General features: G+C 31.7%; 5 protein-coding genes and 1 long non-coding RNA gene across 6 annotated transcripts; 4 read left to right on the top strand and 2 right to left on the bottom strand.

The window, feature by feature from the left end:
• The first annotated feature begins 262 nt into the window (after positions 1-262).
• Positions 263-8,541, top strand: LOC123678327 (translocation protein SEC63 homolog). Its single transcript, XM_045615310.1, has 10 exons — positions 263-916; positions 992-1,323; positions 1,655-1,825; positions 1,994-2,200; positions 3,501-3,729; positions 3,785-4,078; positions 4,915-5,139; positions 5,540-5,787; positions 5,849-6,055; positions 7,459-8,541. The coding sequence occupies exons 1-10, from the start codon at positions 796-798 to the stop codon at positions 7,690-7,692; spliced, it is 2,268 nt and encodes a 755-aa protein (XP_045471266.1). The 5' UTR covers positions 263-795; the 3' UTR covers positions 7,693-8,541.
• Positions 8,542-9,493: 952 nt separating this feature from the next.
• Positions 9,494-10,519, bottom strand: LOC123678328. Its single transcript, XR_006747223.1, has 2 exons — positions 9,678-10,519; positions 9,494-9,624 (listed from the first exon to the last, which is right to left on the bottom strand). It is a non-coding gene; the product is annotated as an uncharacterized LOC123678328 (long non-coding RNA).
• A 1,161-nt stretch (positions 10,520-11,680) lies between these two features.
• On the top strand, positions 11,681-20,209 carry LOC123678326 (akirin). The gene is made up of 4 exons (XM_045615309.1): positions 11,681-12,110; positions 18,045-18,190; positions 18,252-18,408; positions 19,045-20,209. Exons 1-4 carry the CDS (start codon positions 11,918-11,920, stop codon positions 19,053-19,055), a joined length of 507 nt encoding a protein of 168 aa, XP_045471265.1. The 5' UTR covers positions 11,681-11,917; the 3' UTR covers positions 19,056-20,209.
• Positions 20,210-20,400: 191 nt separating this feature from the next.
• Positions 20,401-22,868, bottom strand: LOC123678325 (ribonucleases P/MRP protein subunit POP1). Its single transcript, XM_045615308.1, has one exon. The coding sequence runs from the start codon at positions 22,739-22,741 to the stop codon at positions 20,492-20,494; it is 2,250 nt and encodes a 749-aa protein (XP_045471264.1). The 5' UTR covers positions 22,742-22,868; the 3' UTR covers positions 20,401-20,491.
• Positions 22,869-23,423: 555 nt separating this feature from the next.
• Positions 23,424-24,319, top strand: LOC123677612 (phosphatidylinositol N-acetylglucosaminyltransferase subunit P). The gene is made up of 3 exons (XM_045614248.1): positions 23,424-23,552; positions 23,613-23,814; positions 23,865-24,319. The coding sequence occupies exons 2-3, from the start codon at positions 23,744-23,746 to the stop codon at positions 24,277-24,279; spliced, it is 486 nt and encodes a 161-aa protein (XP_045470204.1). The 5' UTR covers positions 23,424-23,552; positions 23,613-23,743; the 3' UTR covers positions 24,280-24,319.
• Positions 24,320-24,755: 436 nt separating this feature from the next.
• On the top strand, positions 24,756-26,195 carry LOC123678355 (xyloside xylosyltransferase 1). The gene is made up of 3 exons (XM_045615345.1): positions 24,756-25,395; positions 25,454-25,595; positions 25,645-26,195. The coding sequence occupies exons 1-3, from the start codon at positions 24,951-24,953 to the stop codon at positions 26,129-26,131; spliced, it is 1,074 nt and encodes a 357-aa protein (XP_045471301.1). The 5' UTR covers positions 24,756-24,950; the 3' UTR covers positions 26,132-26,195.
• Positions 26,196-26,963: the final 768 nt, after the last annotated feature.

Raw genomic sequence — 26,963 nt, 5'->3', positions numbered from 1 at the left:
CGCTTGGAGGGGTAGAGATAAGGGGATGTTCTTACTGATGGGTTAGGTATTGGCAGAAATGTGGTGTTTGTGGGAACATGGGATTGTTGAGGTATGAGGAATGTAGGGGACTGTGCTTAGCCACGCTACATTTTCTCGTCAGTCTTAGTTTCACTGTCTACTTTACAGCAGGCAGTTACTACAAGCCCTCCAACCACGACAAGGTGCTGACCTCGGAAGAGAGCAATTGCCTACCTAGGCGGAGCTACGCGAACACTAGTTTCAACCTGATATTTTAATTTTACATATATAAATGCAAAATTTCATCTCGAGCGAATCTCAATTTTTGAAATTAGTTTATTCGGCATTCGCGATGTGAATCTATATACCTTGAAAATTCTAAGTTTCTAGGTTTTCCGTTGGATGTTATTGTGCTTACACTGCTTACGGACGCCTAAATTTAAACAATTTCAAGGTGACATCATAATATCCAGAACTTAGGAGATTTGTGTTTTAGCAAAAAAGTTCAATGAAACAAATCTAAATTAATCGATAAAATTGATTAGCGCTGAAATCGATATCGTACTCATCAGCTCATCTTAATATTTTACTCATCCTTGGAATAAATTAATGACGTCTTTAAAATTTGTCAAAAAACTGTCTGCCAGTTGTCATTATTTGATAAATTACAAGTTTGGAACAAAATTTAAATCACAGATTACTGTTACTCAGTTCATGTTAATATTCTGTGCTGGCCAACTTTTGTGACACGTCGGTGTAAATGTTTTTCTCGTTTGATAATTTTAAATATACATAATGGGGCAGAAATTTCAATATGATGAGAGTGGAGGGACTTTTTTCTATTTTCTACTTTCATTTCTAGCATTAATTTTAATACCGGCAACAATTTATTATTGGCCAAGGAAGAAGAAAAGAGGTTAGAAAACTGTTAATGTTTTCTATTTAATTAGACTAATTGGAACATATTGTTAATTTTATTTAATAACTTCAGATCCAGAAGAGGAAAATAGACGTTGTCACTGCCCACCATGCATACAAAAAGTAGAATATCTCAAAAATGCAGAACCATGGAGAGGACCAAAAGATTTTTTGATAAAACTCTCCATTTTAGCTGGTTGGGTAGTTTTAATTTTTTTGGCATACAAAGTTTCTCAGTTCGATTATGAAATGGCCAACTTTGATCCCTATGAAATTCTTAGGGTACCTTTGGGAGCTTCAGAAAGTGAAATAAAAAAATCATATAGAAAACTTTCACTCATTCTGCATCCAGATAAAGATACTGGAAATGCCAAGGAATTTATGAAATTAACTAAAGCTTATCAGGTGAATATGAGAAAAAAACGAATTTTAATACTAGGTTGGATTGTTTCTCATAATTATTACAAAACAAATATTTCTAATAAGATATTCTCTTCAATGTAATAAGAAAGAAAAAAACAATACTCAAATACTAACTGATTCTCCTACTGGGATTATTCTACTATTAAATGTATTACAAATTTGGATGCAATGAGATCTTTCAATAATTTGGGTGATAATCTAACTGAAGCATAAATTTGTATGATGCTATTGGATTTATAAAAAATAATATAAATCCTTGATTCTTATTTTCTATCTAACTTCCATGGTTTATTATAAGATTCTTTTTTCTTAGGCTCTAACAAATGAAGAAGCAAGAAAGAACTGGGAGAAATATGGAAATCCAGATGGTCCAGGAGCAATGAGTTTTGGCATAGCACTTCCCTCATGGATAGTAGAAAAAGAAAATAGTGTTTGGGTTTTAGGACTTTATGCTTTAGTGTTCATGATTGCCTTACCTATAGTTGTAAGTAAATGTGATTCATTCATAAAAGTGTAGAGATAATTTCAATATCATGAAAGATCTCTTTCAATGTTCAACATAAAATCCCCCTAAAAATTTACCCACTTATTTGGTAACACTCTGTATATATTTTCTATATTAACATCATAACTATTTCAATATTTCTTTCAGGTAGGAACTTGGTGGTACAGAAGTATAAAGTTTACTGGAGATCAGGTATTATTAGATACTTCACAAATGTACTATTACTTCTTCCATAAGACTCCTAATATGATTTTAAAAAGAGTGATAATGATTCTGGCTGCCAGTTTTGAGTTTGATAAACGTCATAACTCGGAGGTGGTGGAACGACCAACAGATAATGAGGAAATACCACAGGTGAGTCCATTAAAAGAAGATATTTTTTTTATGAACAGAATTTTCTTGTACTTGAAATTCTGGAAATGATAACAAAATGAGGGAAAAATAATTAATTATCTTCATAAATAAGATAAAAATAAAAAAGAACTGATGTCAAGATGTGCTCTTGTTCAAATTCTCATTCATGTATTTCTTTTTACAAAATTTTGAATGAACCTTTGAATTGTTATGTCATGAAAACATAGTAATAGCATATGAAAATAATAAATGCAAAAGGAAATGTTTCCATAAAACAAATCAAGAAATTTTCGTTGTAGAAAATAATCCCTCAACTTTTGCATCCATAAATTCAAAAATTATTGTGAATACGTTTTGAAGATGCTAAAACTAAGATGTCTAAAACCATGGTGTATGCACTCCTCAAATTTTGAATGCAATGACATTTAACCAAATTGAAAATATTATAGCGTATTCGACTGGCTGCACCAGTGCGAATCAATTCAAATTTTTTCAGTGCTAAATGACATAACTAGCTCGAATGAATTCGAACTGGTGCAGCCAGTCGAAAACGCTATTAGTTTTAGTTCGTGGCGGCGCCGCAATGTCATACTTGTCATTTCGATCTTTTTCCGTTGATTTTGATTGGATGCATTAATTAAAACCCGATACTGACCAATCAAAAGCGATGTGTAACCGAGTATGATCGTGCAAAGTTGTGAAACACGAAACGTTTACTGGAATGAATTCAAATATTTGAAATAGAAAGAGAGAGTTTATTGGTATTTCAATTACAAGAATTGCTTTCATAGATCATGACTATAATGAAAGATATACATATATAGGTACATAATGGCACAAAACTCATAAATAATAAATAACAAGAATCTTAATTTGTTGATAGCGCTACCTACAGTTGACATAACGAAGCTTAACTAATATTCTCAAAATTGGCAAAACAAAAGCTAATCAGTCCATACACCTGGTTTTTAGACATCTTAGCTAAAACCTTAAACTATTACTTTATTTATTATTAAACTCATTATTATTATTATAATCTGTGACCGCTAATCGGTACTCTCATGTCACTGATTTATTTATTATCTGTCAAATTTGTGATTAAGAAAGCAGTTCTGCAAATCGAAATTTTTCAATGCAAAAATCACTGAATATTCTGTGAATATTCCAATCATTTTAATAAAAATTCAGTGAAATTAATATATAATACTCCTACAGAAAGCTCATTCTAACACTTGTTCAACTCGTGGAAGTACATCAATGCCTTCTGCACGTATTATAAATAACTATTTTCACTTTATAGCTATTCAAAAAACTACCTCACCTTCAAGAAAAAAATAAAGAACCTCCAATGTGCCGATTGTATAGTGTAAAGGCGAGAACTATTATTCATGCACATTTAACAAGGATACCTTTGAATCCTTTAACGCTTGAACAGGATCGAAGATACATTATAGCAAAATGTCCGTATTTGCTTCTAGAACAAGTAAATTGTGTTAATCAACTGATACTTCTGGGTTATGCTAAACGAAGTGAGTATTGATGATTCATACAACCTGAAAAATCTGATTGTTTCATCTATTTCAGTTCAACATATTCCTAGTATTGAATCAATAGAGAACTGTATGAAACTATGCCCCATGATTGTTCAAGCAATGTGGGAACATAAATCGCCTCTACTGCAACTTCCCTATATCAATGAAGATAACCTTAAACATTTTATGTCAAAGAAGCGTCATATTAAAACATTGCAACAATATGCTCAACTGAAGAGTGAAGATAGGCGTAGTCTTTTGAGGAATCTATCGGATTCTCAGTATGAAGATGTGATGAAGACATTAGGCAACATGCCTTATGTTGATTTCGAGGTGAAATGCGAAGGTAACCACATTTCCATCATATGTAGTAATAAGAATTTGTTGATCCTTCAAATAACTCTCAATAGGCTGTTTGAAAACATTCTCAAATTCCTGTATTTCAAATCTACTTCCAAATTATAGTGTTGAAGGCTTCCTGCCAGATTATTCAACACAATTGGAAAATTCCAAGTTTTAATTAAAAAATCGGTCTGACGTTTCTCTTACTACTGCGGTGAGCCTCTTCAGAGGTTTCTAGATCGTAGACTGTAACTCAACTAGATTCCTATCTTGATGCAGTATTTATATTTTTAACTCCAGAGGGGCGGAGCTATGTGTTTAATCCCCTCCACATCTGACAGCTTTTGTGCGATATATGACTAGTAAGCAAGCAATAAGAACTATTGCTGTTTTTTTCTCTTCTGTTGATGTTATTTGAATGTTTGTGTATTTAGATGAATTCCATATTCATCGGCGTGGAAAAGTTCTTAACATTTGCGAGAATATCTTATCTTTAAGAATAATATGTGTGTCGGTCGGTGAGAGCATGTTTATCACAAGTGATTCAATTATTTCTAGAGGTAGATATACATACCTCTAGGAGTTATCAAAATATACAAACAATAACATCGACAGAAGAGAAGAAACACCAATTGTTTATTGCGTTTGGTTACCAGCGCTAGATCTATAAGAATGTCAATAAATATGAGAATATTTTGTCAACCAGCCTATTTTCCTTTAAATGGTAAACGATAAAATTGACAGTCTTATTGTGCAACACTACATGTTTACTAACTGCATTTTGTCACCTTGGTGTTATTAAACTATAAAAAACGCTAATTTGAATAATTTTTCTGTTAGTCATTGATGATGAGAACCCCACAAAAGTTACAGCCGGTGCTATTGTAACTGTTACTGTAACTCTTACGCGTCAAAACATGAGTAGCCTCTTTGGTGATGAGAGTGCCAAAGACAACAGTCTCATCACTGAAAATGGAGTAGAAGTTGAGAACAAAGAGACTGCTGGTGGTGATGGAGATTCAGAACCATTTTACAAGAGGCCCGCATGGATGAAACAAAAAAGAGGTTTGCAATTTTATTTCAGTCTGAAATAATCGTGAAATTTTTCATCTATTCACGGAAACAAATCAAAATATAATGGATACAAGGCCTTTTTCATGTCCATTTCTAGTCCAAAGGGTCTGAATTGCGCATGCCTAAATGCTTGTTGCCCACCAGCATGAAATTCAACTGTACTGTTCCCACTTAAATGTCAAAAAATCAGGTCAGCCAACACAATTTCTCTTCAATCTAATGTGATACAACACAATTCTGGAAGAACACTGACTATGACAGCTCTGAAACAAGCTTCAAAAAGGCATTGTGTAATAGTGTCAGACATCTGTCAGAAATAGACATGAAAATTGGCGTCTAAATCCACAGGAAAAAGAAATAGTGGTTAAGTGATATGTCGATTTATGTACAGGTGGAGGTAAAAAGAGCAAGAAATCTGGAAAGCAGAGTAATAAGTCGGGAAGAACCAATCACAATGTTGATGAATCTCCCATACCGTCTCAGGAAAAATCCAAGACCAAAGATGAAAAAGATAAGGCTTCGAAAGAGGATTTATCAAATGAATCCGATGATAGCGATAGAGAAAATGGCAAAGATAAATCTTCTGATGAAGATAACGATAATAATCAGAGGAGTGAAAATAGTGATGACGATGATCAGGTGATACTTGAATGACAGTAGGACGTTTTTGACATTATTAATTTTTTTTTTTTCAACTTAGGAATGGGAGAAGTTCAAGAAAATCAGGGAACGTGAGAGATCTTTAGAAGGAAAATCAAAGACATCACATCCAGTTCATTGTCCTTATTTTCCTGCTGAAAAGCAGGAATATTGGTGGACTTACATATGTGACAGGAAATCAAGGACCTTGCTTACAGCCCCTTATTATGTTACTAGTTTAGTAGATCAAGAAGTCGTTCATCTCAAGGTGAGTGATTTGATTATGTCTTCATTCTGATGTTTCTATTGAATATTTTCTTTCACTAATTCTGTGGCATATCCATTGTCTGCCACACCTTGTAGAACAAAACCCTGCGGGAATATATCAGTTTCACACAGATTTCATGGTAATATTTCATTATTATATGTTGGTACTCGGAACTGTTCTGTCGCACATTTATTATCTGTCAAATTTGTGATACAGAAACAGTTATGCCAACCAACATTTTTCAATGCATAAATAAATAATATGGAAATATTCCATTAGTTCAGTCAATGGACTAGTTTTCATTTTTTTGTTATGGATTAATTCTAAAAATTTAAGTAAAATGAAACAAAAATGTGGAAGAATCATTGAAATATCTCTAGAAATGAAAAAGTTATGGGACTTTGAAGTTGCGCTTGGAAGAATAATTTCATAGTACGTGTAAGTGTCGTGACGTCACACACTAGACGACTGGTATTCGCAGAGTGCTTACGAATTCATTGGTGTACAATCACTTGTGCCGTTAGTGTCGTGTTTTGTTCGTTACACGATGGCTGAAATAACTACCTATATACATACATATAAATTACTTTTTTCTCTTTTTACTTTTTACTCCTCACATAAATATGTTTTGCCATTGATAGACTTCAACAACCAGCACTCAACTACAAACTGTTTATGAAACGTTTTTTGAATAAATCATCGTTATAAGTTGAACCATGAAGAAAAAAACTCCATCACTGCGAATATATCTATTTTAGGCAAATTGTCACTTTGTCCTTTCACGAAGCCTTCTTCCATTATGGTGACATAAAAACAAAACTCGAGTTAAAACTACACTGTACAACTACAAACGGCGCGAGAGCCTTGGCGCGGCTAAGTATTTAAACGTAATTTATGGTGTAGCGATCACAGGCAAGAGCCGTGACGTCACAGACCAAAGACGTTCCGCGCTAAAATACGTAAATTTAAATAATCTATTTCTCAGTCATTTATTGATGGATTTTCAAAATTTTTTCACTGATTTATCAGTTTTGCCCTATATTTTAATTCTATCGTGTCAAATATAGTATTATCAACATCACTAAACTAGTCCATTAGAGAAATAATGTTTAATACTCATACGGAAGGCTCATTCTAACTCTAGTTCATTAAAGAACTCGCCACTTCATGCCACGTTTTTAAATTTTGAACTCAGAAGAATATCAATACCTCTACACTTGTATTATAAATAACTATTTTCACTTTATAGCTATTCAGCTTTTTCACTTTTTTCTTTGTGGGGTGACCTGTTTATGAAAGCTGATTATTACAAATTCTGGATGCAACACTTCTAATGTATCTGAGTGTTTCTGTTTGAACTTTTTAAATGCAATAACACATTAATGATCTTTTTTTTTTTTCAGTTCACAGCTCCCATATGGCCGAACAAATATGTATTCCAAGTCTGTCTAAGATCAGACTCTTATGTTGGTTTTGACCAGCAGAAAGATATCAAATTAGATGTGGAAGAAGCCCACAAAGAAATAGTGGATCATCCTCAATGGGAATTCGAAGATTCGGCAGATGAAGCGGTAGCAGATAATGATGCCCACGAATCGGAATATACCACTGATGACGATATTCCTGGCGATGACTGAAATACTAACTTTTTAAAGGATTCTAGTTGAAAATAAAGATGAAAATCTGTCTGCCAGTGAGGTGGTCCAAGGTTCAATAAAAGAAATATTCAGAGGCAGATTTTTCTACATTCATCATATTTTTATACTGCGAATTTTTATTAATTTATTAGATCGATCGTCTATTCATTCATGACAGATGAAGAAAATAGTGTTATTTAAGATAGATATTGTCATTGTTCTATTCGAAATGAAAACAGCAATTTTTATTTTTTGTGGCCAGTCTTCTTCATTGAAAACTAATTGGGTTTAAGGAACGGTTTGGACAATATTATTTAGTATAATACTGTAGGTTTTCAAAGCCGGATGGTTCTTCGGATTTGGAAAATTACGGTCTTTCTAGCCATGGTCTTATAAGTTTTTCAACTGTAAGCATCTTCATAAGTTTCTGAGTAGAAGAATGTAAATCGACATTGGATTTCTCCGAATTAGGTTCATCTCCTCCACTTCTGGCTAGTTAAATTCAAGACAATCTATTGCTGGTAACCAGGCTCTAAAAAAGAATGGTGCCGAATCTCTTCTTTCAACTTTATTGGAATGCTTGAATATTTTGATAGCTCTAACTCATGGAGGAAGTATATTTACAATAACAAACAATTCCGAGGAATCCAATTTCGAGTTGCAATCTCAAAAGTTGCTTACCGCAGTTGTAGGCAAAATGTCGGGTGAAAAAGTAAATAGAGTCTAGAAAGCCCGGAATCTTCGTACTATGTTGAATATTAATTAGGTATTTAAGTGAAAGAGTCAATTTTGTTGCTTCTGGATCAAGTTGGTGCAATATGATGTACTATTTGAGGCAGAATGTTGAACTATTTATTTAAAAAGTGGTACCTATTTATGTATATTGAGGTTAATAATTATTTATTCTTCCAGAATCATAGTTAACAAATAATTTCAAAATAGGTTAAATTTTGAGATGATATTCTGTTTCATTTCTGAAATAGAAATTTTTAAATGAAAAAAAAATATATATATTATTTACTTCAGAGTGAGATACTAAATTTTTAATTGAAATATTTGTGCTTATGTATAAAAATTTTCAGTATGAAAAAAACTGAAGAATGAACAAACTTGTGGTTTGATTTTTTTTCATGTGTTATTCATTCCCAAATTGGACTGCGGTCAGAAATAAAAAAAAACAATTATTTGAAATTCTATTTCACCTGAGTTGTTAGTGATTTTTGTTGCCTAAAATTTGTAATTGGAAATAAAATAATTAATTCTCATATACACATATCGTCAAAATTCCTGGGCCCCCCATCGTAAATTGTAAAACGAATATTAATCATGAATGGTTTCTTTGTACATTTTATTTTTATTTCTTTCACATGTGCTAGAGATACTGAAATGCGTAGAAAAACAATTTCCTTTAATTTAACATACCAGTTTTAAAAGTGGTGCATATCGATTTAGCGTGTTTAAGTGATTAGAGTTTTTCTATACGATTATGCATGGCAATAGATTGTCGGTGTTCAATAGTGCAAGAAATAACTCCCTTATTTCCATGCACAGGCTGGTTAACAATTTACTATAGAAGAGGAGAGGACACACTGAATATTAATGCATTTTTGATTTTGCTCTTAAGTGGTTTTCTCTGTTATCTCAGTTAAGTTTAAATTCAGCCATTGCATTGGTTACATAAACTAATTAAATGTACTTCGTAATACACCACATGACTTACATTAATAGTGTTTCATTTCAACAAACATAAGGGGGTCTAATAAGAATTTTGGCGATGTGTGTAATTCTGAAAGGAAATTAAAAAAATTGAATAATTCTATTCAGTTTTCATATCAATATAACATAACAGCCAAATCCATATTAAATTTCATCAGAATTGGACCAGTCAAAAGAGAAACGGGTTTGAGCACGCTCAACGCGTAAATCCTATATCTGAAAATAAAAAAAATTACATGGAATTTACAATTCAAGCAGAATATCCTTACCAAATTTCATTAAAATCCGATAAAAATTGAGTTCAGGTAGTTCAAGGATTGGCTGACACACAGACAGACACAAAACCAAAGTTATGCAGAATGGGCAGTTGCGTTTATATTCAAAACAATTTTGTGTCACATCCACACCCTTTCAGAAAATTGTCAAAATCCGAGTGTCAGATAATTATAATTGTCTTAAATTTTCACGTGCACCATGCTTTAAAATCTGTTCACGATTGTATATCGTACGTGTTCTATTTGATTGAAAAATTCACTATGGGAAGAAAACACAGGCATAAACCTAAAAACAATATCGATAATCATGTAGAAAAGTTTGAGACTCAATTGAAAGTGAGTGAAAAAACAGAAAAAGAATTGTTGGCCTTATTGGACGAACATTTGGAGGGCGAACCAATAGACCAACAGATAAATTCACGTAAACAAGAAAATCGGAAAAAATCTTCAAGAAGAGTTAGAAAATGTCGCAATATATTACATTTTGAAAATCCTAAGTCTTTCGATATGGCGATTAAAGAATTTGCAGAACAGTTAGAAATTCACGATGATATGGCAAGAATATTTGGATTTCATTTAGATATCAGCTGCATTGAAAAAAAAAGATGTAGGCATAAAGTGGTCGAAGTTCATTGAACATCCATTTTCTTTCTGTTGTGTTACTTCAACATGTTTTGACTTGATTAAATATCTTTGATAGCATGCCACAATATATCCTATCTCTGATTTATTTTTACACTTAAAAAGGTGAAGAATATATGCATAATGTTTATTTGTGCGCCAATAACTCTTCAATAGTTGATAGAGATTCGTTTTAATTTACTTTTATAAAGCTATTATAGGCGCACGCTCAATTCAATTATTCAAAACCTATTTTGAAAATAAATATGCTTATGCTGACTGAACTAAAACCGGCCCTGTACATTTCGTGACGCTTCCAACATTAAACTCTGTCGTTTTGAAGAATATTCTGAATATTTGATTACAGGGCATTCGGACTTATTTTGGAGCTTGAAATTTTTAACAGACGAATACTATGGTTAAAATTTCGTTTTCATTAATGAAATCTTCCAGAACAGTCGTCCTTATATTGCTGTGAAATACAATGTTGCCAGAATTATTGATATTTTTATCACAAAGGATCACCTATAATTTCTGCAATTATCTTCGAAATATAATTCCATTAAAGTTTTAAAAAATTTATAGATCAAAATAATATTAAATCCTTTAAAAGGAAAAAATTTAATTTTTTTTATTCTGGAAAACATTTGTTGAAGGAAATAAAGCTGAAAATGTATCGTTCTTGGTTTGTTAAATTCTATCCAAAAATCCTTAAATTTCAGATTTGAGTTTGAGAATTCCATTCACTATTAGTTTATTAGCAATCATATTGGCTTCATGACAGAAATTTTGAAATTCAATTTTATATTAACTAGCACGTTTTTTCATCAAAAGAAGAAATTACATTAATTACAAATAGTTGAAATAAAAACAATAAACTCATGAAATGAAAATTTGATTATTCATTTTCGAATACATAATTCTTGGAAACCGTGACAAAATACTAATATGGCAACAGCCGAAACTGTCATTACTCAAGTAGGTTAGACGTTGCCAAATATACCGAAAGAATTAAATTTAAAATATCTAAATATAGTTTGGAAAATAATACAAGTCAGGAAATTTCAGAATAATATTCAGACACATTTATAACGTCTTTTTCATATTGTAATGGCCCATTTTTCCTCTTGATTCCAAGAAAAGATGACAAGATTTGATGTATAAATATATATAAACTGTAACGTTCCTAAAGGCGAACATTTTGAAATGAAATAATAGAAATGTGCTGAGACTTATTCGCAATTTCATAGGAATTTTGTTATAAAAAATTGACTTCATATAATTAATATCAGAACGAATAGGGAAATCTGAAAAACCGCGACAACTGTGTTAGTCCAAATCGGCATGCGCTTTAGTGTTCTTGTTCACGAAAACGAACATTCCAAAACAAAATGTCACTTCTTTGACTCACGTTCGCCATCTTGTTACGATTAAGAGCATTTTATCTTAAAATATCCTGGTTGTTAAAATACTCGGTCGTTCTGTAAGTGTGAACGAATTAAAGGGCAATCAAATATATGTTTCGTGATATATATTTTTCTAGTAGTCTGACGAACAAGTGATATTTCTAAATTTCGTTGTTTGTTTTGATCAGTCAACGGTAATTTCGAGCAATGGCGTGTGCAACTTTGAAGAGATCTTTGGATTTGGACTGGGAGCCTGTCTCTGCTAAACGAAGGAGATGTGCTCAATTTTGTACTAGTCCTACACATACGAATACCCCATGTAGTTCAAATTCTGCAGTCGCTTCAACGCCGAAGCAGGTTTCCGTCTTTCCCGATGTCATGGGTAGGAAACTTACGCCAGGTAATATCATAAATTTATGTGAATTCCAATTATAGATTCATCTAAATTCATTATTAAAATACTCCTCAAAATCCTAACGAGACCCCAACAGAAATTGGACAAATGATTGACATTTGATTTGACATCAGCTGATTTAACAATTATTTGTTTATAAACTTTTCCAGGATTGCAAATCATTATTAGTTGGAGAAGTTATGTTGATTAATACAATTTATCAAATATTCCCAAGTATGGGAGTTAAGGTGTAATTTTCTTTCCACAAATTATTAACTTTCAATATGTAAATTACTCAAATATTTCAAATGACGATATAAGTTTGAAATTGAAATTTAACCGTTGATAGGATTCGAATTATAACTACTACAGTTACATCATATTAATACATGAATCTATAACCTATTTTATGATATTCTGTTGATCTCACTTTGGTTGGTTCATATCTGAATTCCAGAATCATTTGGTTTCCGTTAGCTTTTGTTATCACATGTGCGTATCGTAACTATTCCATCGATGCTGGTTTTTTTTCCAGAATTCTGAACAGAAATTACATAACTTATGGAACAAGAAACCTCCTTTCGATTTTTTTCATCTCATCTTGAAAAAGTTTTAGAATTACAGTCTAATAAGAATCGTTTAACTTCTTGTTATTACCATTTTCGAATTAGGAATATTATAATTACATATTATCGATTGTAACGTTTGTTCAGCAATATCTTAGAATTGGGTTAGGAATTATAGAATTTTAGTAATATTATACGTAGTTATTCCATAAATTTGAATTACTAGGCGGTATGGTATAAATTCAATTTCCATATAAATTGCGTGATTCTACGTTAAAGATTATCTAAGTGAAGGATTCTAATGAATATAATTTTTTTTGGCTCCATTGAAATTTTATCTTGTTGACATTTCTGATGGGCTGGATGTAAAATTCAAATGAAAACTTAGAAAAAATGGAAGCTATTAATTTGCATACATTTCTCAACATTGTTAAACCTTCAAGCTCTAGAACCCGATCCATTAATTTTTAAGGGCTTAATAAGGAATCAAATTTCAAATATCCGTTCGGAGATTGTTCAAGTAGCACTACAGTGACTTTATTACCACAGTGGCGACAACTCGTGTCTCATTTTCTATTGGTTGGCCGCCATGTTTCGTCGGAGTTGCGCAGATTGCAGATTTAGTTTTTTTATGTTTATTTATCGAAACGTGTTCAGCAGTTGAGTTGTCAAGTTTGTGGAAATTACCAGCTTCGATTATCGATTATAATAAGACGTTTTGTTGTCTACAGATTAAGAATAAAGTCGAAAAACATGAGTTATGGCCAGTAAGCCCATGGCTGGTCATTCCAGGTGAATTTATTATTGGAAAATAATAATCTTTACTTGTGCATGTAGTTGTTGAGTTTTTTCTCGATAATAATTTCAGTTAGAACTTGAAGATATCTAATATTTTTTATCTGTATCTTCGGAAAAATAGATAGCACGATTCAGTTCATTTCAGACGTGATACATTGGATCGAAGATCGAATTCAAAATAATAAGACGTTTTGTTGTCTACAGATTAAGAAAAAGGTCGAAAAAGACTATAGAGAGTTATGATAGATAGATAGATAGATAATTTATTGATGCTCCTTTACAAAAATTCATTGTATTGCACACGTCGCAGGATTCGATAAAAAATACAACTTCGAAATGGTATAAATCATTGTCAGAATATAAAAATAGTAGAGATAACTCAATAAAGTTATACAATTCTTAAATGATACAGAGTATCATTGTCAAAATATAAAGGCATTACTCAATAAAGTAATAACTTCGAAATTGTATGACCATTAAGGCCATGGCTTATCATTCAAGGTGAATTTATTATTGGAAAATAATAATTTTTACATTTGTATGTACCTAGTTCTTGAGTTTTTTCTTGATAATAATTTAAGTTAGAAGTTAAAGATAACCAATATATTCGATCTGTATCTTTGGAAAAATAGATAGCACGATTCAGTTCATTTGCAATGTCGTACCTTGGATCGAATTCATGAAACAATGTTACTTTCTAAAGAAATTGAGACCCATAATATGAAATATTGCCGTAAGTTACCGATATACAATTAAAAAAATACCGCCAAAAACGTCTTGACGAAACATGGCGGACTTTTGACAGTTTTATGGCCAGTTGTCGCTACTGTGGTAATATAGTCACTGTAAGTAGCACTAGGTATAATACGGAATTGATAAATTCCAGGTACGAAGGAGAACTTGGATGATTTTGAGAAAGATGGTCTTATAAATGATGGGCTCGCAAACGCTTTGTTTTCGATATACAAAGTTTTTCTTGTTTTTTTTTCCTCTTTTTTTTGTAATGGTTATACCAATTTATCAAATCATTATTCATCTTCGCTACATATTGGGTAAATAAGTACCAAAACTTATTCAATTCATTCAACACAGCTCACTAACTGGATCTTAATAACAATTTGGATTTTCCTAATTATTATTGTCTGAATTTTTTTTCTCGAAATCAGTAACAGATACGACCAAACTGCAAAAAACCAAAAAGTGTAGTACTGGAACAATATTTCTCTAATTCTGTGGTTATTCCGTTCATTCTTCCACATCTTGTGGAACAAAATCGTGCGAGAATATATCAGAAACGCACAGTTTTCATGGTTATATTTTATTATTCTATGTTGGTACTCCGAACTTTCCGCCACGGCTTTATCTGTCAATTCATCAATTTGCCTTAAAGAAATTAGTTCTGCCAACCAACATTTTTCAATGCAAAAATCACTAAAATGTATTTATGGAAATATTTCATTAATTTCAATGAAAATGCAATGAATTAGAGAATATAATGTATAATACTCGTACAGAAGGCTCATTCTACCACTCGTTCATTCCAAAACTCGCCACTTCGTGGCTCGTTTTTGAATTTTGAACTCGTGGAAGAATATCAATGCCTTCTGCACTTGTATTATAAATAACTATTCTTTTTAAATTTTTCCTAACTACTAGTGGTTCAAAAAAAAGTTGTGTAGGAAAGAAGTTGAAAATTTTCTAGTTTTTTTTTTTTAATTTAAATTCGAGCATAGATATTCCAATTTAGTTTTCGTCAAGTGATGAGCTAATTTTGAATGCAAATCTGCAGGGTGATATATATTTTTCTTTTTTGGAACAGTGGAACACTTTGAAGCTGTAATGAATAAATTAATTAATTATTATAATTAATGAGTCTTGTTACTTATTTACCCATTAAGTAGCGAAGATTAATAGAGATTGGATATAACTGGTATAATTATCACAAAAAGGTAAGATTAAAAGAAACACTCTGTATCTCGAAAACAAAACTATTGCGGGTCCATTTTTGTAGGACTTTTTTTAATGATCCGTGGAATCTGTCTTGTTCGTTTGTATATCCGATTCAGGAACACCCTGTAGTTTACGAGAAAAAATTTAAGATAAATGGGCTGATTTTTTGTTCGAGTTTTGGATTCTACCCATCCCAAAAAGTTCACTCTAAAAAATTCAGCTGAAATGTTTTTCTCAACTCCTTAATTGAATGAAATAAACTCGCATGGTCTGCCTCTTGTTTTCTGTCAGGAAACTTAGAAGTTCGACTCACTGAGCACTAATCCGTGAGTCAATTTTAATTCTGTCCGTCCGGCCAGTCTAAAAAAGGTATAATTCTCAAAAAACTTGGAATATTATATTTTCAGGATAGGTTTGGAACTAGATTTTTTTAACAAATGAATAAACACAAAATCTTACTTGCCCAATTCTAACTGTTGAAACATTTAAGACCTATCCTTGAATTTTGCCGATTTTGTGTACAGGATGTTCCAAATTCGATACTCACTCAAAGTTTCTCGAAAACAATAAGACTTGGAGAAAAATCTTCAATGACGAGCTCTTTTTTCGAAATAATGATATATCAGAAACCAGATCATAGATGTTAGATAGTTATTTGGGCTGTTTCCATCATCTGTGCGGTTGGATGTTTCCGACGTTTCGGCAAGCATTCGCCTGCCGTCCTCAGGGTGGTGGTCCTGAGAAGGACCGATTGGGTGGTTCTGAGAAGAACCGTTTGCCAAACTTGGTCTGTCAGCGTACAAGTCCAGACAGACCAAGTTTGGCCAATCGGTCCTTCTCAGGACCACCACCCTGAGGACGGCAGGCGAATGCTTGCCGAAACGTCGGAAACATCCAACCGCACAGATGATGGAAACAGCCCAAATAACTATCTAACATATAGTCCATCATCAATATCAAGACAACAGATCATAGATATCTCGATTCGTTCTAGAGCTATAAGGCGTTTATGAAAAATGACTTTCAAATATTTTGCCATATATTGGTTTCTGTTCGAAAAATTCTTAAACGTTTTTTTCAGTAATTTTTATGGTTTATATGATACTCATAACAGATCTTAGAAATAAATTACCGTTTTAGAGATATAGAGCAAAGTTGGGGTTTCTTAAATGGGACATCCTATATTTTTCAACGCAGTTTTTCAGGCCCAGATTTGTCGAAAAGTATTCCGTTATCGGTTTTTCAAAAATGTCATCCGTTTCTAAGATTTGAGTTTTTCCACTTAATTTTTTATGGGACACCCCATATATAAATATTTTTCATTTATTTTGATAATTAATTTTGTTTCCATTATATAATTTTTGTCAAGTCTTATGTAGGGTGACCCACAAACACAAAATGAATTGAATCTTGAAATAAATAATAATTGTTTATATACAAGGTGTCCCATCAAAACAATGAATTCAAAAACTTAATATTTTCGAAACGGATAACATTTTTGAAAAACCGATAACGAGATGCTCTTCGACTAATCAGCGGACAAAATAATGCTTTGAAAAAAAGGGTGTCCCATTTAAGAAACACAAACTTTGCTCTATATCTCTAAAATGGTAATTGATTTCTATGATTGATTAGTAGTATTATATAAACGAAAAAAATGACTGGAAAAAAGTTTTAAAATTTTTTTAACATTTCGAACAGAAACCGAGATATAGCGAAATATTTGAAAAAGTATTTTTCCAAAGGCTTTATCTATGAATATTTATTAATTATAGACAAGTTTTCTCTTCAGCAAAAACTACCTCATTTAGTGTGCTTTTGCACATCAATTTTTGTGCTAGTTGCTGGTCCTCTGCTATAATATCATGTCCAACAAGATAACTACGAAAACTTGAAATATTCCAATCCTAAATTTGCTAAATTGGAGCTCTTTATATTGGATAGTAATCTCATTGTAGTAAATTCAATGCCATTTCCAGATATGTGGTCAAATTTGATGTGGCTATAAGGATAACTGAAATATAATTCATTTTATGAAAAAACTTGAAATCAAGAAATTTCAAATTGAAAAATAACTATCAACATTTCGACCATGTGTTATATGAAATTTTTTTTTCGGAAATAACTTGTATGATCTCCCCAGAGCTCTCGGAGAGCTTAGAAATAGCCTTTGTTTTAGGTTATTCACTTTGAGTATGAATTGACCTAATGAGATTTTGGTACCAACCAAAAACTTCTTGTCAGTGGATATTTAATCTCTCTACTGCCATCAATTGCCAATGTGTTATTCTGTTTATAATTCAAAAAATTCATTTCATTCTTTCAATATTGGATTAATGGTTTGGTAACTTGAATAATATAACTGTGTGCAATACCATGAAAATTCCACGTTTTTTTTTCAATCAAGCCCAAAATTTAAAGAAATTCAAATAGTGACAATATTTTCACAACCAATTGTTGATTTTATCGCAAGACTTGAAAAAATCATAGTCTGGCAACGATGCTGGAAAACATTTCATACTTAAAGTGAATAGCCTATAGCCAATTATTTTTGGCCTCTCCTATTATTGAAGCAATAATAATCTAAATTGTTTTTCTCCTCAAACATACCTTTTTTTTTCCTCAGAATATATGGCTGAAAGTATCAAGGCTGAACTCAGAAAGATCCAAAGACGCAGGGAAATGAAATACGGAAATATGGAAAATTTGGATTGCAGTTCAGGTGGAGAATCACCCTCTCGCTCTGATTTACCTCTATTCACATTCAAGCAGGTGAGGAAGCATTTCTTAAAATGCTTGTAATATTTCAAATAACGATTTGGCTTTTCTACAGGTTGGTATGATTTGTGAGCACATGCTTCGAGAAAGAGAATCCGAAATCAGACAGGAATATGATAATATCCTAGCTGGCAAGCTTGCAGAACAATATGATGCCTTTGTTAGGTTCACTTATGATCAGATTCACAGGAGTTATGACTCTGCCCCAAGTTGTAAGTATACTTTTATGCCAGATACTGTATTGAAAATTATAATAACGTCTATTTGAGTAAACACATGTGTTATTTGCATTTTTCTCCCTTTGAGTTAAGTTTTATGTAACCAAATATTTTAGTTATGTTATCATTAGATCATTTTTCTTATAGAATCAAGCATTTAAAAAAATATTGAATTATAATCACAGATTGCTGTAGTAAGAATATAATGAATGAAAGTAATCTTCACAATATTAGAAATAAATTTATCATGAATCAATAACAAACACTCTGTTGTTGATAAAGAATTTTCTAATAGGAGTGAAAAAATTTTAAATGGTTAAAATGTCAAATCTATATTATTTTTTGACATTTCTTATGTCATTTGTGTTTTGTAGGTTATGGCAGTTAATCACGCTTCAGCACTGTTTAGTTATTCTTAAATTGATTTCATCATGATCAGTGCTCATTCGTAAATACTGAGTAAAATTTAAGGAGAATTCATGGACGACATTATTCAATTGTCTCCATACGACGAATAATTCAACTCAATAATGTGGTCCATGAATTGTTCCTCAAATTTTTCTGAGTATTCACAAACAAGCACTATTATTGAATGATAATTGTATATAATTGCTTTTTTTTCCTTTTCAGATTTATCGTAAAACTGACATGTCGCCGCAGCGAATGTTTTGTTCATAATTATCATCTAGCTATTGATAACTATTTAAGGACCGTTTATTACAGTTATATAAGAAGTCGTACATCAGTGTGAGATGCCTTAGATCATAATCATATTTGCTCTTACGCACTACTCGATTTGTATATATATATAGTACATAATATATGATTAATATTATATATAATCTAACTGTCACATCATATATTTTTATGATATCATATTGTTTTTGTCAGAATCGATACACAAAACTATAAATGTTGTCATTTTTCAATTTATGTACATATGTTTTAATATGCCCTAACAACTTACTTTTTCAATTAAGCCTATTTTATTATGATTATTTTCATCATTTATATCAAAGGCTCTGGGAAGTAAGTGCTGATACTACCTTATATTATTCTCTAGAATTTTGATATTCCATTTGACTTTTAATATTATTTAAACAAAATAGAACCCTGACTTGAAATATATGTAGATAAGACGGTCTGCCATTGAAGTGTATTCGATTCTAGTTCATTTAGAGTTACTGATGATTTTCAATAGTCCTCTTACATATTTCCCTTTTTTTTTATTTATAAGTGTTTTTGTTAATGTCAACTGAAAATGTTTAGTAAATTTCATCAAATATATTTTTGCTGGACTATAGACTGAAAAAACCCGAATGAGGTTGACTTGTTCAATTTCATGGAGAAAATTTTTAATGTTAAGATTTAAAAATTACTGATGAAATTTACTATCATTTTTTATGTGGCTGTAGTTTCATATAGAAGGATTTGAAATGAAATATTAGAAGGAACATAATTTTTGTCCCCTGAATACTCTCAGGATGAATTTTTCTACAAATAATATATGAATTTCATATTACTAAGCGTTAAGTTAAGGAACAATTTTGAATGTAAGTTTGGTGGAGAAGATATTAGGAATTTAAAAAATATGTAGTAAGCTTGATTTCAGATTGAATATCATGAATCAGATGAGAACGTTTCAATCTTCATTAGAAGATATTTCACTTACCATTATTTTTGAAGATTTTAATGGTTATGCCCTTTCTGCTGGGAGTTCTTTTTTTTTTTGTTTCGATAATTTGTAACGTAGTAGTTCCAGATTATAATTTCCAATAAAAAACATAAACTGTTACAGAGTAGTTTGAATATTTCTCCCCATGAAAACATTTGGCCCTTCATATGTAGAGCAAAAATAGTATTTCTTCGAATTTGAAAATTTTCAGGATAATCTGTGAAACTTTTTTAGTCATGGTGACCTTCATGTCAAACCTCGTTGAATGCCTGAACAATATGTAGGTATATTTGAATAAAAATAAATGCAAATTAACAAAAACAATATATTTTCAAACAAATCGATAATAACAAAGTGTACATATTTAAGGTCAGGAAAAAAATATCATTATATTATAAAAGTTTACAAATCAGTGATAATTGATAGTTTTGCCAAAAAATAATGTCTAGAATTGGTATTTCTAATGAGAACATTATTACCAAGTTTTTGCTTCACTAGGGTTTTCAAAGAAGCTCCTGCTATATATCCTAAACCTTTTGAGTTACCCAAAGTATAACTGAAACCACCTTCTCTAATAAAACCAAGAACTGGCCTAGAACAAGAATCCTTTATATTTGTTGCTTCTGGAAGCCACAATTTCCTCATTTCTACATGATACTCGAATAATTCTGTCAGATCAATGTTTTCTAATTTTTTTTGTAAATCTTTTGCCTTTTTTCTTCTTTGTCTAAGTCTTTTGAGCAATGTTTTATGTTGTTTCCTCATTTCAGATCTTTTCTGCTGATTTGGATCCGGACATTTAGGTTCTTGAGGAATTTGTTTAAGATCATTTTTATTCGGAAGACATATAATAGAGAATTTTTTTGGAACTCCTTTTGAGCATTTCAATTGCACAGGGATTAAACAATTATCTGGTAGAGAAACATCTTCACACAATGACAAATTATGTTGCAAGGCTATTAGAGTCTTTCTCTCCCTCAAAACCACATACTTCTCTATCTCTTTTCCCAACCAATTTTCTATTAGTAATTTCCAATTGAATTTGAAGGGACTAGCTATATTAAACTTGCTGAAATTTGTCCTTCTGTTGGGAGGTTTTCTGAAAAACTTTTTTATATGATCTTCACTAATACTGTCTTCTTCCTTTTGACCAGCAGGTGTATCAGGAAATAAAAGATCTAATTTTCCCATTTCAAAATTATTATGTATATACTCCTTCAGTCCACCACTTCTTGCACCCCACATTATTAAAGATATCCAAAGCGGTTGTGCCCATGCGGATGGGAGAATTATGTCCCATCCAGAAGAATATCCAACATTATCTTCCCTGCTGCCAGGACGCTGTATCAATATGAGAGGTACTGGGTATCCCATCTCAGTCAAATCCGAACCAGGAATCAAACATTCACTACGTATTTTCGATACTTCTGAATTTGAAATTTTACTGGAGTTAATTTTTCTTCTCAAATTTTCATCCCAAAGTGGACTTAGAGTGGATTCAGGAAGAGAACAATTCACTTCTAAATTCAGACTGAAGATTTGTTGGGATTTTGTTCGAACTGTTGGTGAACTCAATCGAGGATCATGCATAATAATAGGTACAATAATGTGAGGGGATAGATAACTTGTTGAACTTACCTCTTTCAATTCTGTCCAATATTTTTGTTGTTGCTCAATGGCTTCCAGAGCAGATTTATCATCTTTGAACCAATCAACGAAATTATCTTTAGAATGACATAATGCAAAGGAGTTTTGCACAATACTATTTGATAGATCGCCACTCAATCGGAAACGATTTAATTCAGTCCTGAGTTCTTTAAGCTGAATTTTCTTGTCAATATTATGATAACAATTATCTTCAGTGTGTAACAATTCAAAACACTCCAGAAGAGTGTTAAGAACATCTTCATGGAAAGCAGTGTGGTTCCATATCCAGAGGCATGTATTTTTTTCAGCATCCAATGAGAATTTCCACATATATTTAATTTTCCCTAAGGCTTCACTAAGGTTTGAATTGTATTTGTATATTGTTATTTCTCCTTCTCTTAGACCACTTATAAAGGCCTTACTTCCAATAGATAGACCACCTAATGAATTTGTAATGGATTTGAATTTTTCAATTATAATCTCTTTTTCTGCTATTATTTCAATACACTGGAAATAAGAAATATCTTGAAGGAGGCAGTGATTTTTGGTGGCTCTATAACATGCAGTGAATGCTTTGTCACATGGAGTATATGGTATCTTATTGCCCCATTTTGTAATCATGTGAAATCTTTTAGCATGCCATACATGTGTATTCAACCACTTGATTTTAGATTGTCTCTTTGTATATTCTGCCAAAAGATTTGAAGGCTTTCTTCGATACTTCCTTGAAGGTCTTTTCTGTTTCGGAGGTAAACCAGATTTTTTCATTTGGCTCATATGCTTCTCACGTAAACGTCTAGGTAATCTTTTTACATTGTGCGACATTGCTCTTCTCCTCATATGTCGAGGTAATTTTTGGAATGCTAATTTCGTACTATGATCAGAAGAAGACAGATGCTGCTTCATTAATTGTATCTCTTTAGATCTTGAGTAACAGAATTTAGCAAGAAGTAAGGAAGGCGGCAAATTGACATTAGTCTCGAATGTATCAGGAGTTGGATCCATTTTTTGTCGATTTTTCTCGTTTTCAAAATAACGTAGGAACAACAATCAATTACAATAATAACAGAGTAGAAGACAACTGATTCAAAATTCAAATGATACTGTTAACCTAAATATATCACAACAAGACTACCACAGACTACTAGTCATAGATAAGTAGATACTACTAGTCTATGTTAATACCATAGAACATATATCTATACTTACTCTATGATTAATACCACATAATAGAATTGCAGAAAATATAAATATTCCATAGAATTAATATATATTTTCCTTTGAGTATAGAATAAGATAATAGTTATTCCATTCTAAAAGAAATTTTTTTATCACAACCACTTGATGTGTAATATATGTAAGTACAATTAACCACATCTGACTAAAAACTGAAGTTTATTATGCCAAAGTAAAGCTTTCATCACAGAATGATGAAATTTTCTTCTTCGTTACTATTGGTAGAAGAAGAAATGCACAGAACACACATATTTTTTATATTTATTTACTTCATTTTCCTCTATGTTTTAACCTTTTAATGATTTTTTTATCTTTGTTCCTCGAATAAATGGAAATCCTTCGAACTAATTTATTATGGACAAAAGTGATAATGTAACGACTCTGTATCCTTTTATTGACTTATATATTGAAAAATTTTCATTGTCTTATATTTCCTTGACTTGATCATCAGTAATATCAAAGTGCCCTTTAGTAACACCAGAATAGCAGAAGTAGTTTATCACACACTTAGGGTAGATGCAGAACCTAATCGCAGTGGTACGAAGAAAACCTTGGAGTTAGATGGAATAAACCTTGAAGCGTAATACAAAATACATCATTTGATAATAAGAAAATAACTAATTGATATATTTCATTTCAGAGAATTTGTGGGGAGTAATATATCTAATATCAGAGTATCGGTTGATAGTTTTATCGAAAATATACGTCTAATTACTGAAACCATTCAACTACTTGGTGAACCCAAAAGTAAAATTTATAATTATTTTGAAGATGCCTGAACACACTCCAGCACCAACCCCAAGCAGAGCTGTCTATGGATTTGCAATGTATTTTAGTTTTAGGTTGTTCATTTGAAATTACATAAGTGATTGTTACATTAATCTATTTCCAGGTTATTTTTTTGTCTTTACCTCATATGGGCTGTAGTACCAGAGCATTATTTTAGATCATTGGGTATAACTTGTTTGCCACACAGATATTGGTCAGTTGCTGTCCCAATATTTTCACTAACAGTTTTAGCTGCATTTACCATGGTAATTTACCCCAGTTTGGGTCTATGTATGACTCCAGATATTGATGATTTAAGAACAATAAGGGACAAGGTTGGCTGTAAGAAAAATATAAAAGCATCTATTATTTTGAGTCCCAAAATTGATGGGAAGAAGTCAGCAGAATGCTGCCCAAATTCAGAGACCTGTTATAAGAAAAAATATGAAAATAAAGGAACTGACTCAAATCATAGGTCTGTTCCTGTTCTGAAAGATTTAGAAATTTGGGAAGTCTCAAAGGTTTTATATTTGAAGTGAATTGTGCAGTTGAAGGTAATAAAAGAATAAATAAGTTTTATGTAACAGTGTATAATTTATCCCATCATTAAATTTTCCTGATTAGCCTAGTCTTAGTTATAAAAAATATATTGAAATGTTGATAAAATATGGGACCATAGATTAACGAAGTATATGTATGGGTCATAGAATATAGAATAGTTAGAAGCATAGAGTATGTTTATTGCTCAAAGGTTGAAAGCACAGTTAGTGTTCTGTGTTAAAAGTACAGGTGTAGGGCCAGTTGCACCATTTGCCTAAACATTGATTACTCTCTGATTTCTTAAGAGAAATCAGGAATTAATCAATGTTTAGACAAGTGGTGCAACTGGCCAGTATTGAACTACGCCCACAGTTAATAGAGTGAAATTATACTATTGTTATTCTTTAAACAATGAGTACACATAGTGAATAATGCCACAGATTATTAGGTCTATGGTTCTGTCAGTGTATTCTATGATAGACTTATGTCAAGGAGTGATAGGGAGGTTATATTTACTAATATTTAGTTTAGTGTTCAAAAATTCAGCGGTTGATACACCGTTGAATTTATGAACTGGCTCAATTCAATGCAATGCAAACTGATTAATTGAACGAATTTCAAAAGAGAGATAAAATAGAAAGAATTATAGAAAAAATATGTTACATGAATCATGGAACTATTTATACGTCGTCCACGTAAAGCATTTTTGATTTTCACTATAATTTCAATAATTGTTTGTTATGCCTATATAAAAGTGTATTTGATTGATTATAGGGAAGAAAGTATGAAACGAATTAGTACTTCTATAAATAATCAATCACATCCTACTGAAGAACAACACAACGTATGGTTGATATTTACAAAAGTTTATGTTGGATCACCACTTACATACAAATTTGAAGCTCTTCTTGCAAATTTAATGATGATTAGCTCTGTGCCTTTGAATCTGAATATTATAGTAGATAACTCATCTGAAGCAATTGCTGAAAATGTTATTTCTAAACAAATACAAAAATCTAACAAAAACATTTCCTATAATTTTTATCACATAACTGAAAGTGCAAAACATATTGAAGATATTGTTAGTATAATGTCAAATTTTTTCAGTAAGCCAGGTATGTAAGAATTTATAGGTATATAGGTGAGGGCAATTACAAAATTCATTAATTGCAGGAAGTTACTATAATGATGTATTATTCTATATATCTTTGGGCTTACATCGCATTGCGCCTGCTAACCAGAAGTATGCTATTCTACTGGACTGTGATATTTATTTCAAAAAAGATATAGATCTTTTATTCAAACAGTTTGAAAAGTATGTTTCTTTTATGTATCTTCCACTTCTACATTGCTTTTGTTTTTAGATTCAAAGATACTGCTTTATTTGGCATCGCACCTGAATTGAGTCCTGTTTATCGGCATGTTATGAGGTCTTATAGAAAGAAACATCTCAACACTACGTTTGGTGATTACTACCATTGGAATGATAGTGCTGATCCTAATATCATTCATTCTCGTGGATTTCAAGGTTACAATTCTGGAGTATTACTTCTGAAACTCGATGCTATCAGAAATTCTGATGAATATAAATCAATTCTGAATAAATCTAAACTAGATAAATTAACAAAGAAATATAATTTCAAGCAAGGACATCTTGGAGATCAAGATTTTTATACGTTGATAGGATGTGAGTATCCACATCTCATTCAAACTATACATTGTGGTTTTAATAGACAGTTGTGTACTTGGTGGAGGGATAATGGATACAGTGATGTTTTTCATCATTATGCTCGTTGTGATCATGAGGTTGTTATTTTACATGGAAATTGTAACACTGAAATACCTAAGTGATATAATCTATCTAGTAATATGTGATTCATATTTTATTTTGAAATGATTAAAATTTTTTATACAAGCTTGGAATTCTTATTTTCATTCCTGAAAATTAGAATTAAAGGAGGAACGTTGAGAATTTTATAACTTTTTTTTAGCAATCTGATCTTTATTGGTTTTTTATTTCAAATGATAAATCTTCAGAATTTTTGAGAAAAAAAAAATTTTAAGCCCCCCAACTTATTTTGGTATTTGTAGAATCTTTTTTTGTACGAAAATCAGTTGTTACACCACATTGATCCTTCCAGCTCAGGCATAATAATACAGGGTGGCCATTTGAAAACGAAACAGACGAGATTACAGACGAAATAAAGTTTTTCGATAGAAATGCTCGGACAGGTCGATTTCTGTTTCGAGGGGGACAACTTAAGATGTAGGTTAGGTTAGGTTAGGTTAGCAATCTGATCTTTATTGGTTTTTTATTTCAAATGATAAATCTTCAGAATTTTTGAGGAAAAAAAAATTTTAAGCCCCCCAACTTATTTTGGTATTTGTAGAATCTTTTTTTGTACGAAAATCAGTTGTTACACCACATTGATCCTTCCAGCTCAGGCATAATAATACAGGGTGGCCATTTGAAAACGAAACAGACGAGATTACAGACGAAATAAAGTTTTTCGATAGAAATGCTCGGACAGGTCGATTTCTGTTTCGAGGGGGACAACTTAAGATGTAGGTTACGGACGCATAGCGCTTCAACCCTTGCTGCTACAACCCCCACCCCCAATTTTTGAATAGGGAAGATGGGGTGAGTGATACCTCAATTTAAAGGTATTTTTATACTGATTTC

The sequence above is a fragment of the Harmonia axyridis genome, chromosome 4, assembly GCF_914767665.1.
Source record: "Harmonia axyridis chromosome 4, icHarAxyr1.1, whole genome shotgun sequence".
Lineage (NCBI taxonomy): Eukaryota > Metazoa > Arthropoda > Insecta > Coleoptera > Coccinellidae > Harmonia > Harmonia axyridis.
This window is presented reverse-complemented; position numbering and strand designations above follow the sequence as displayed.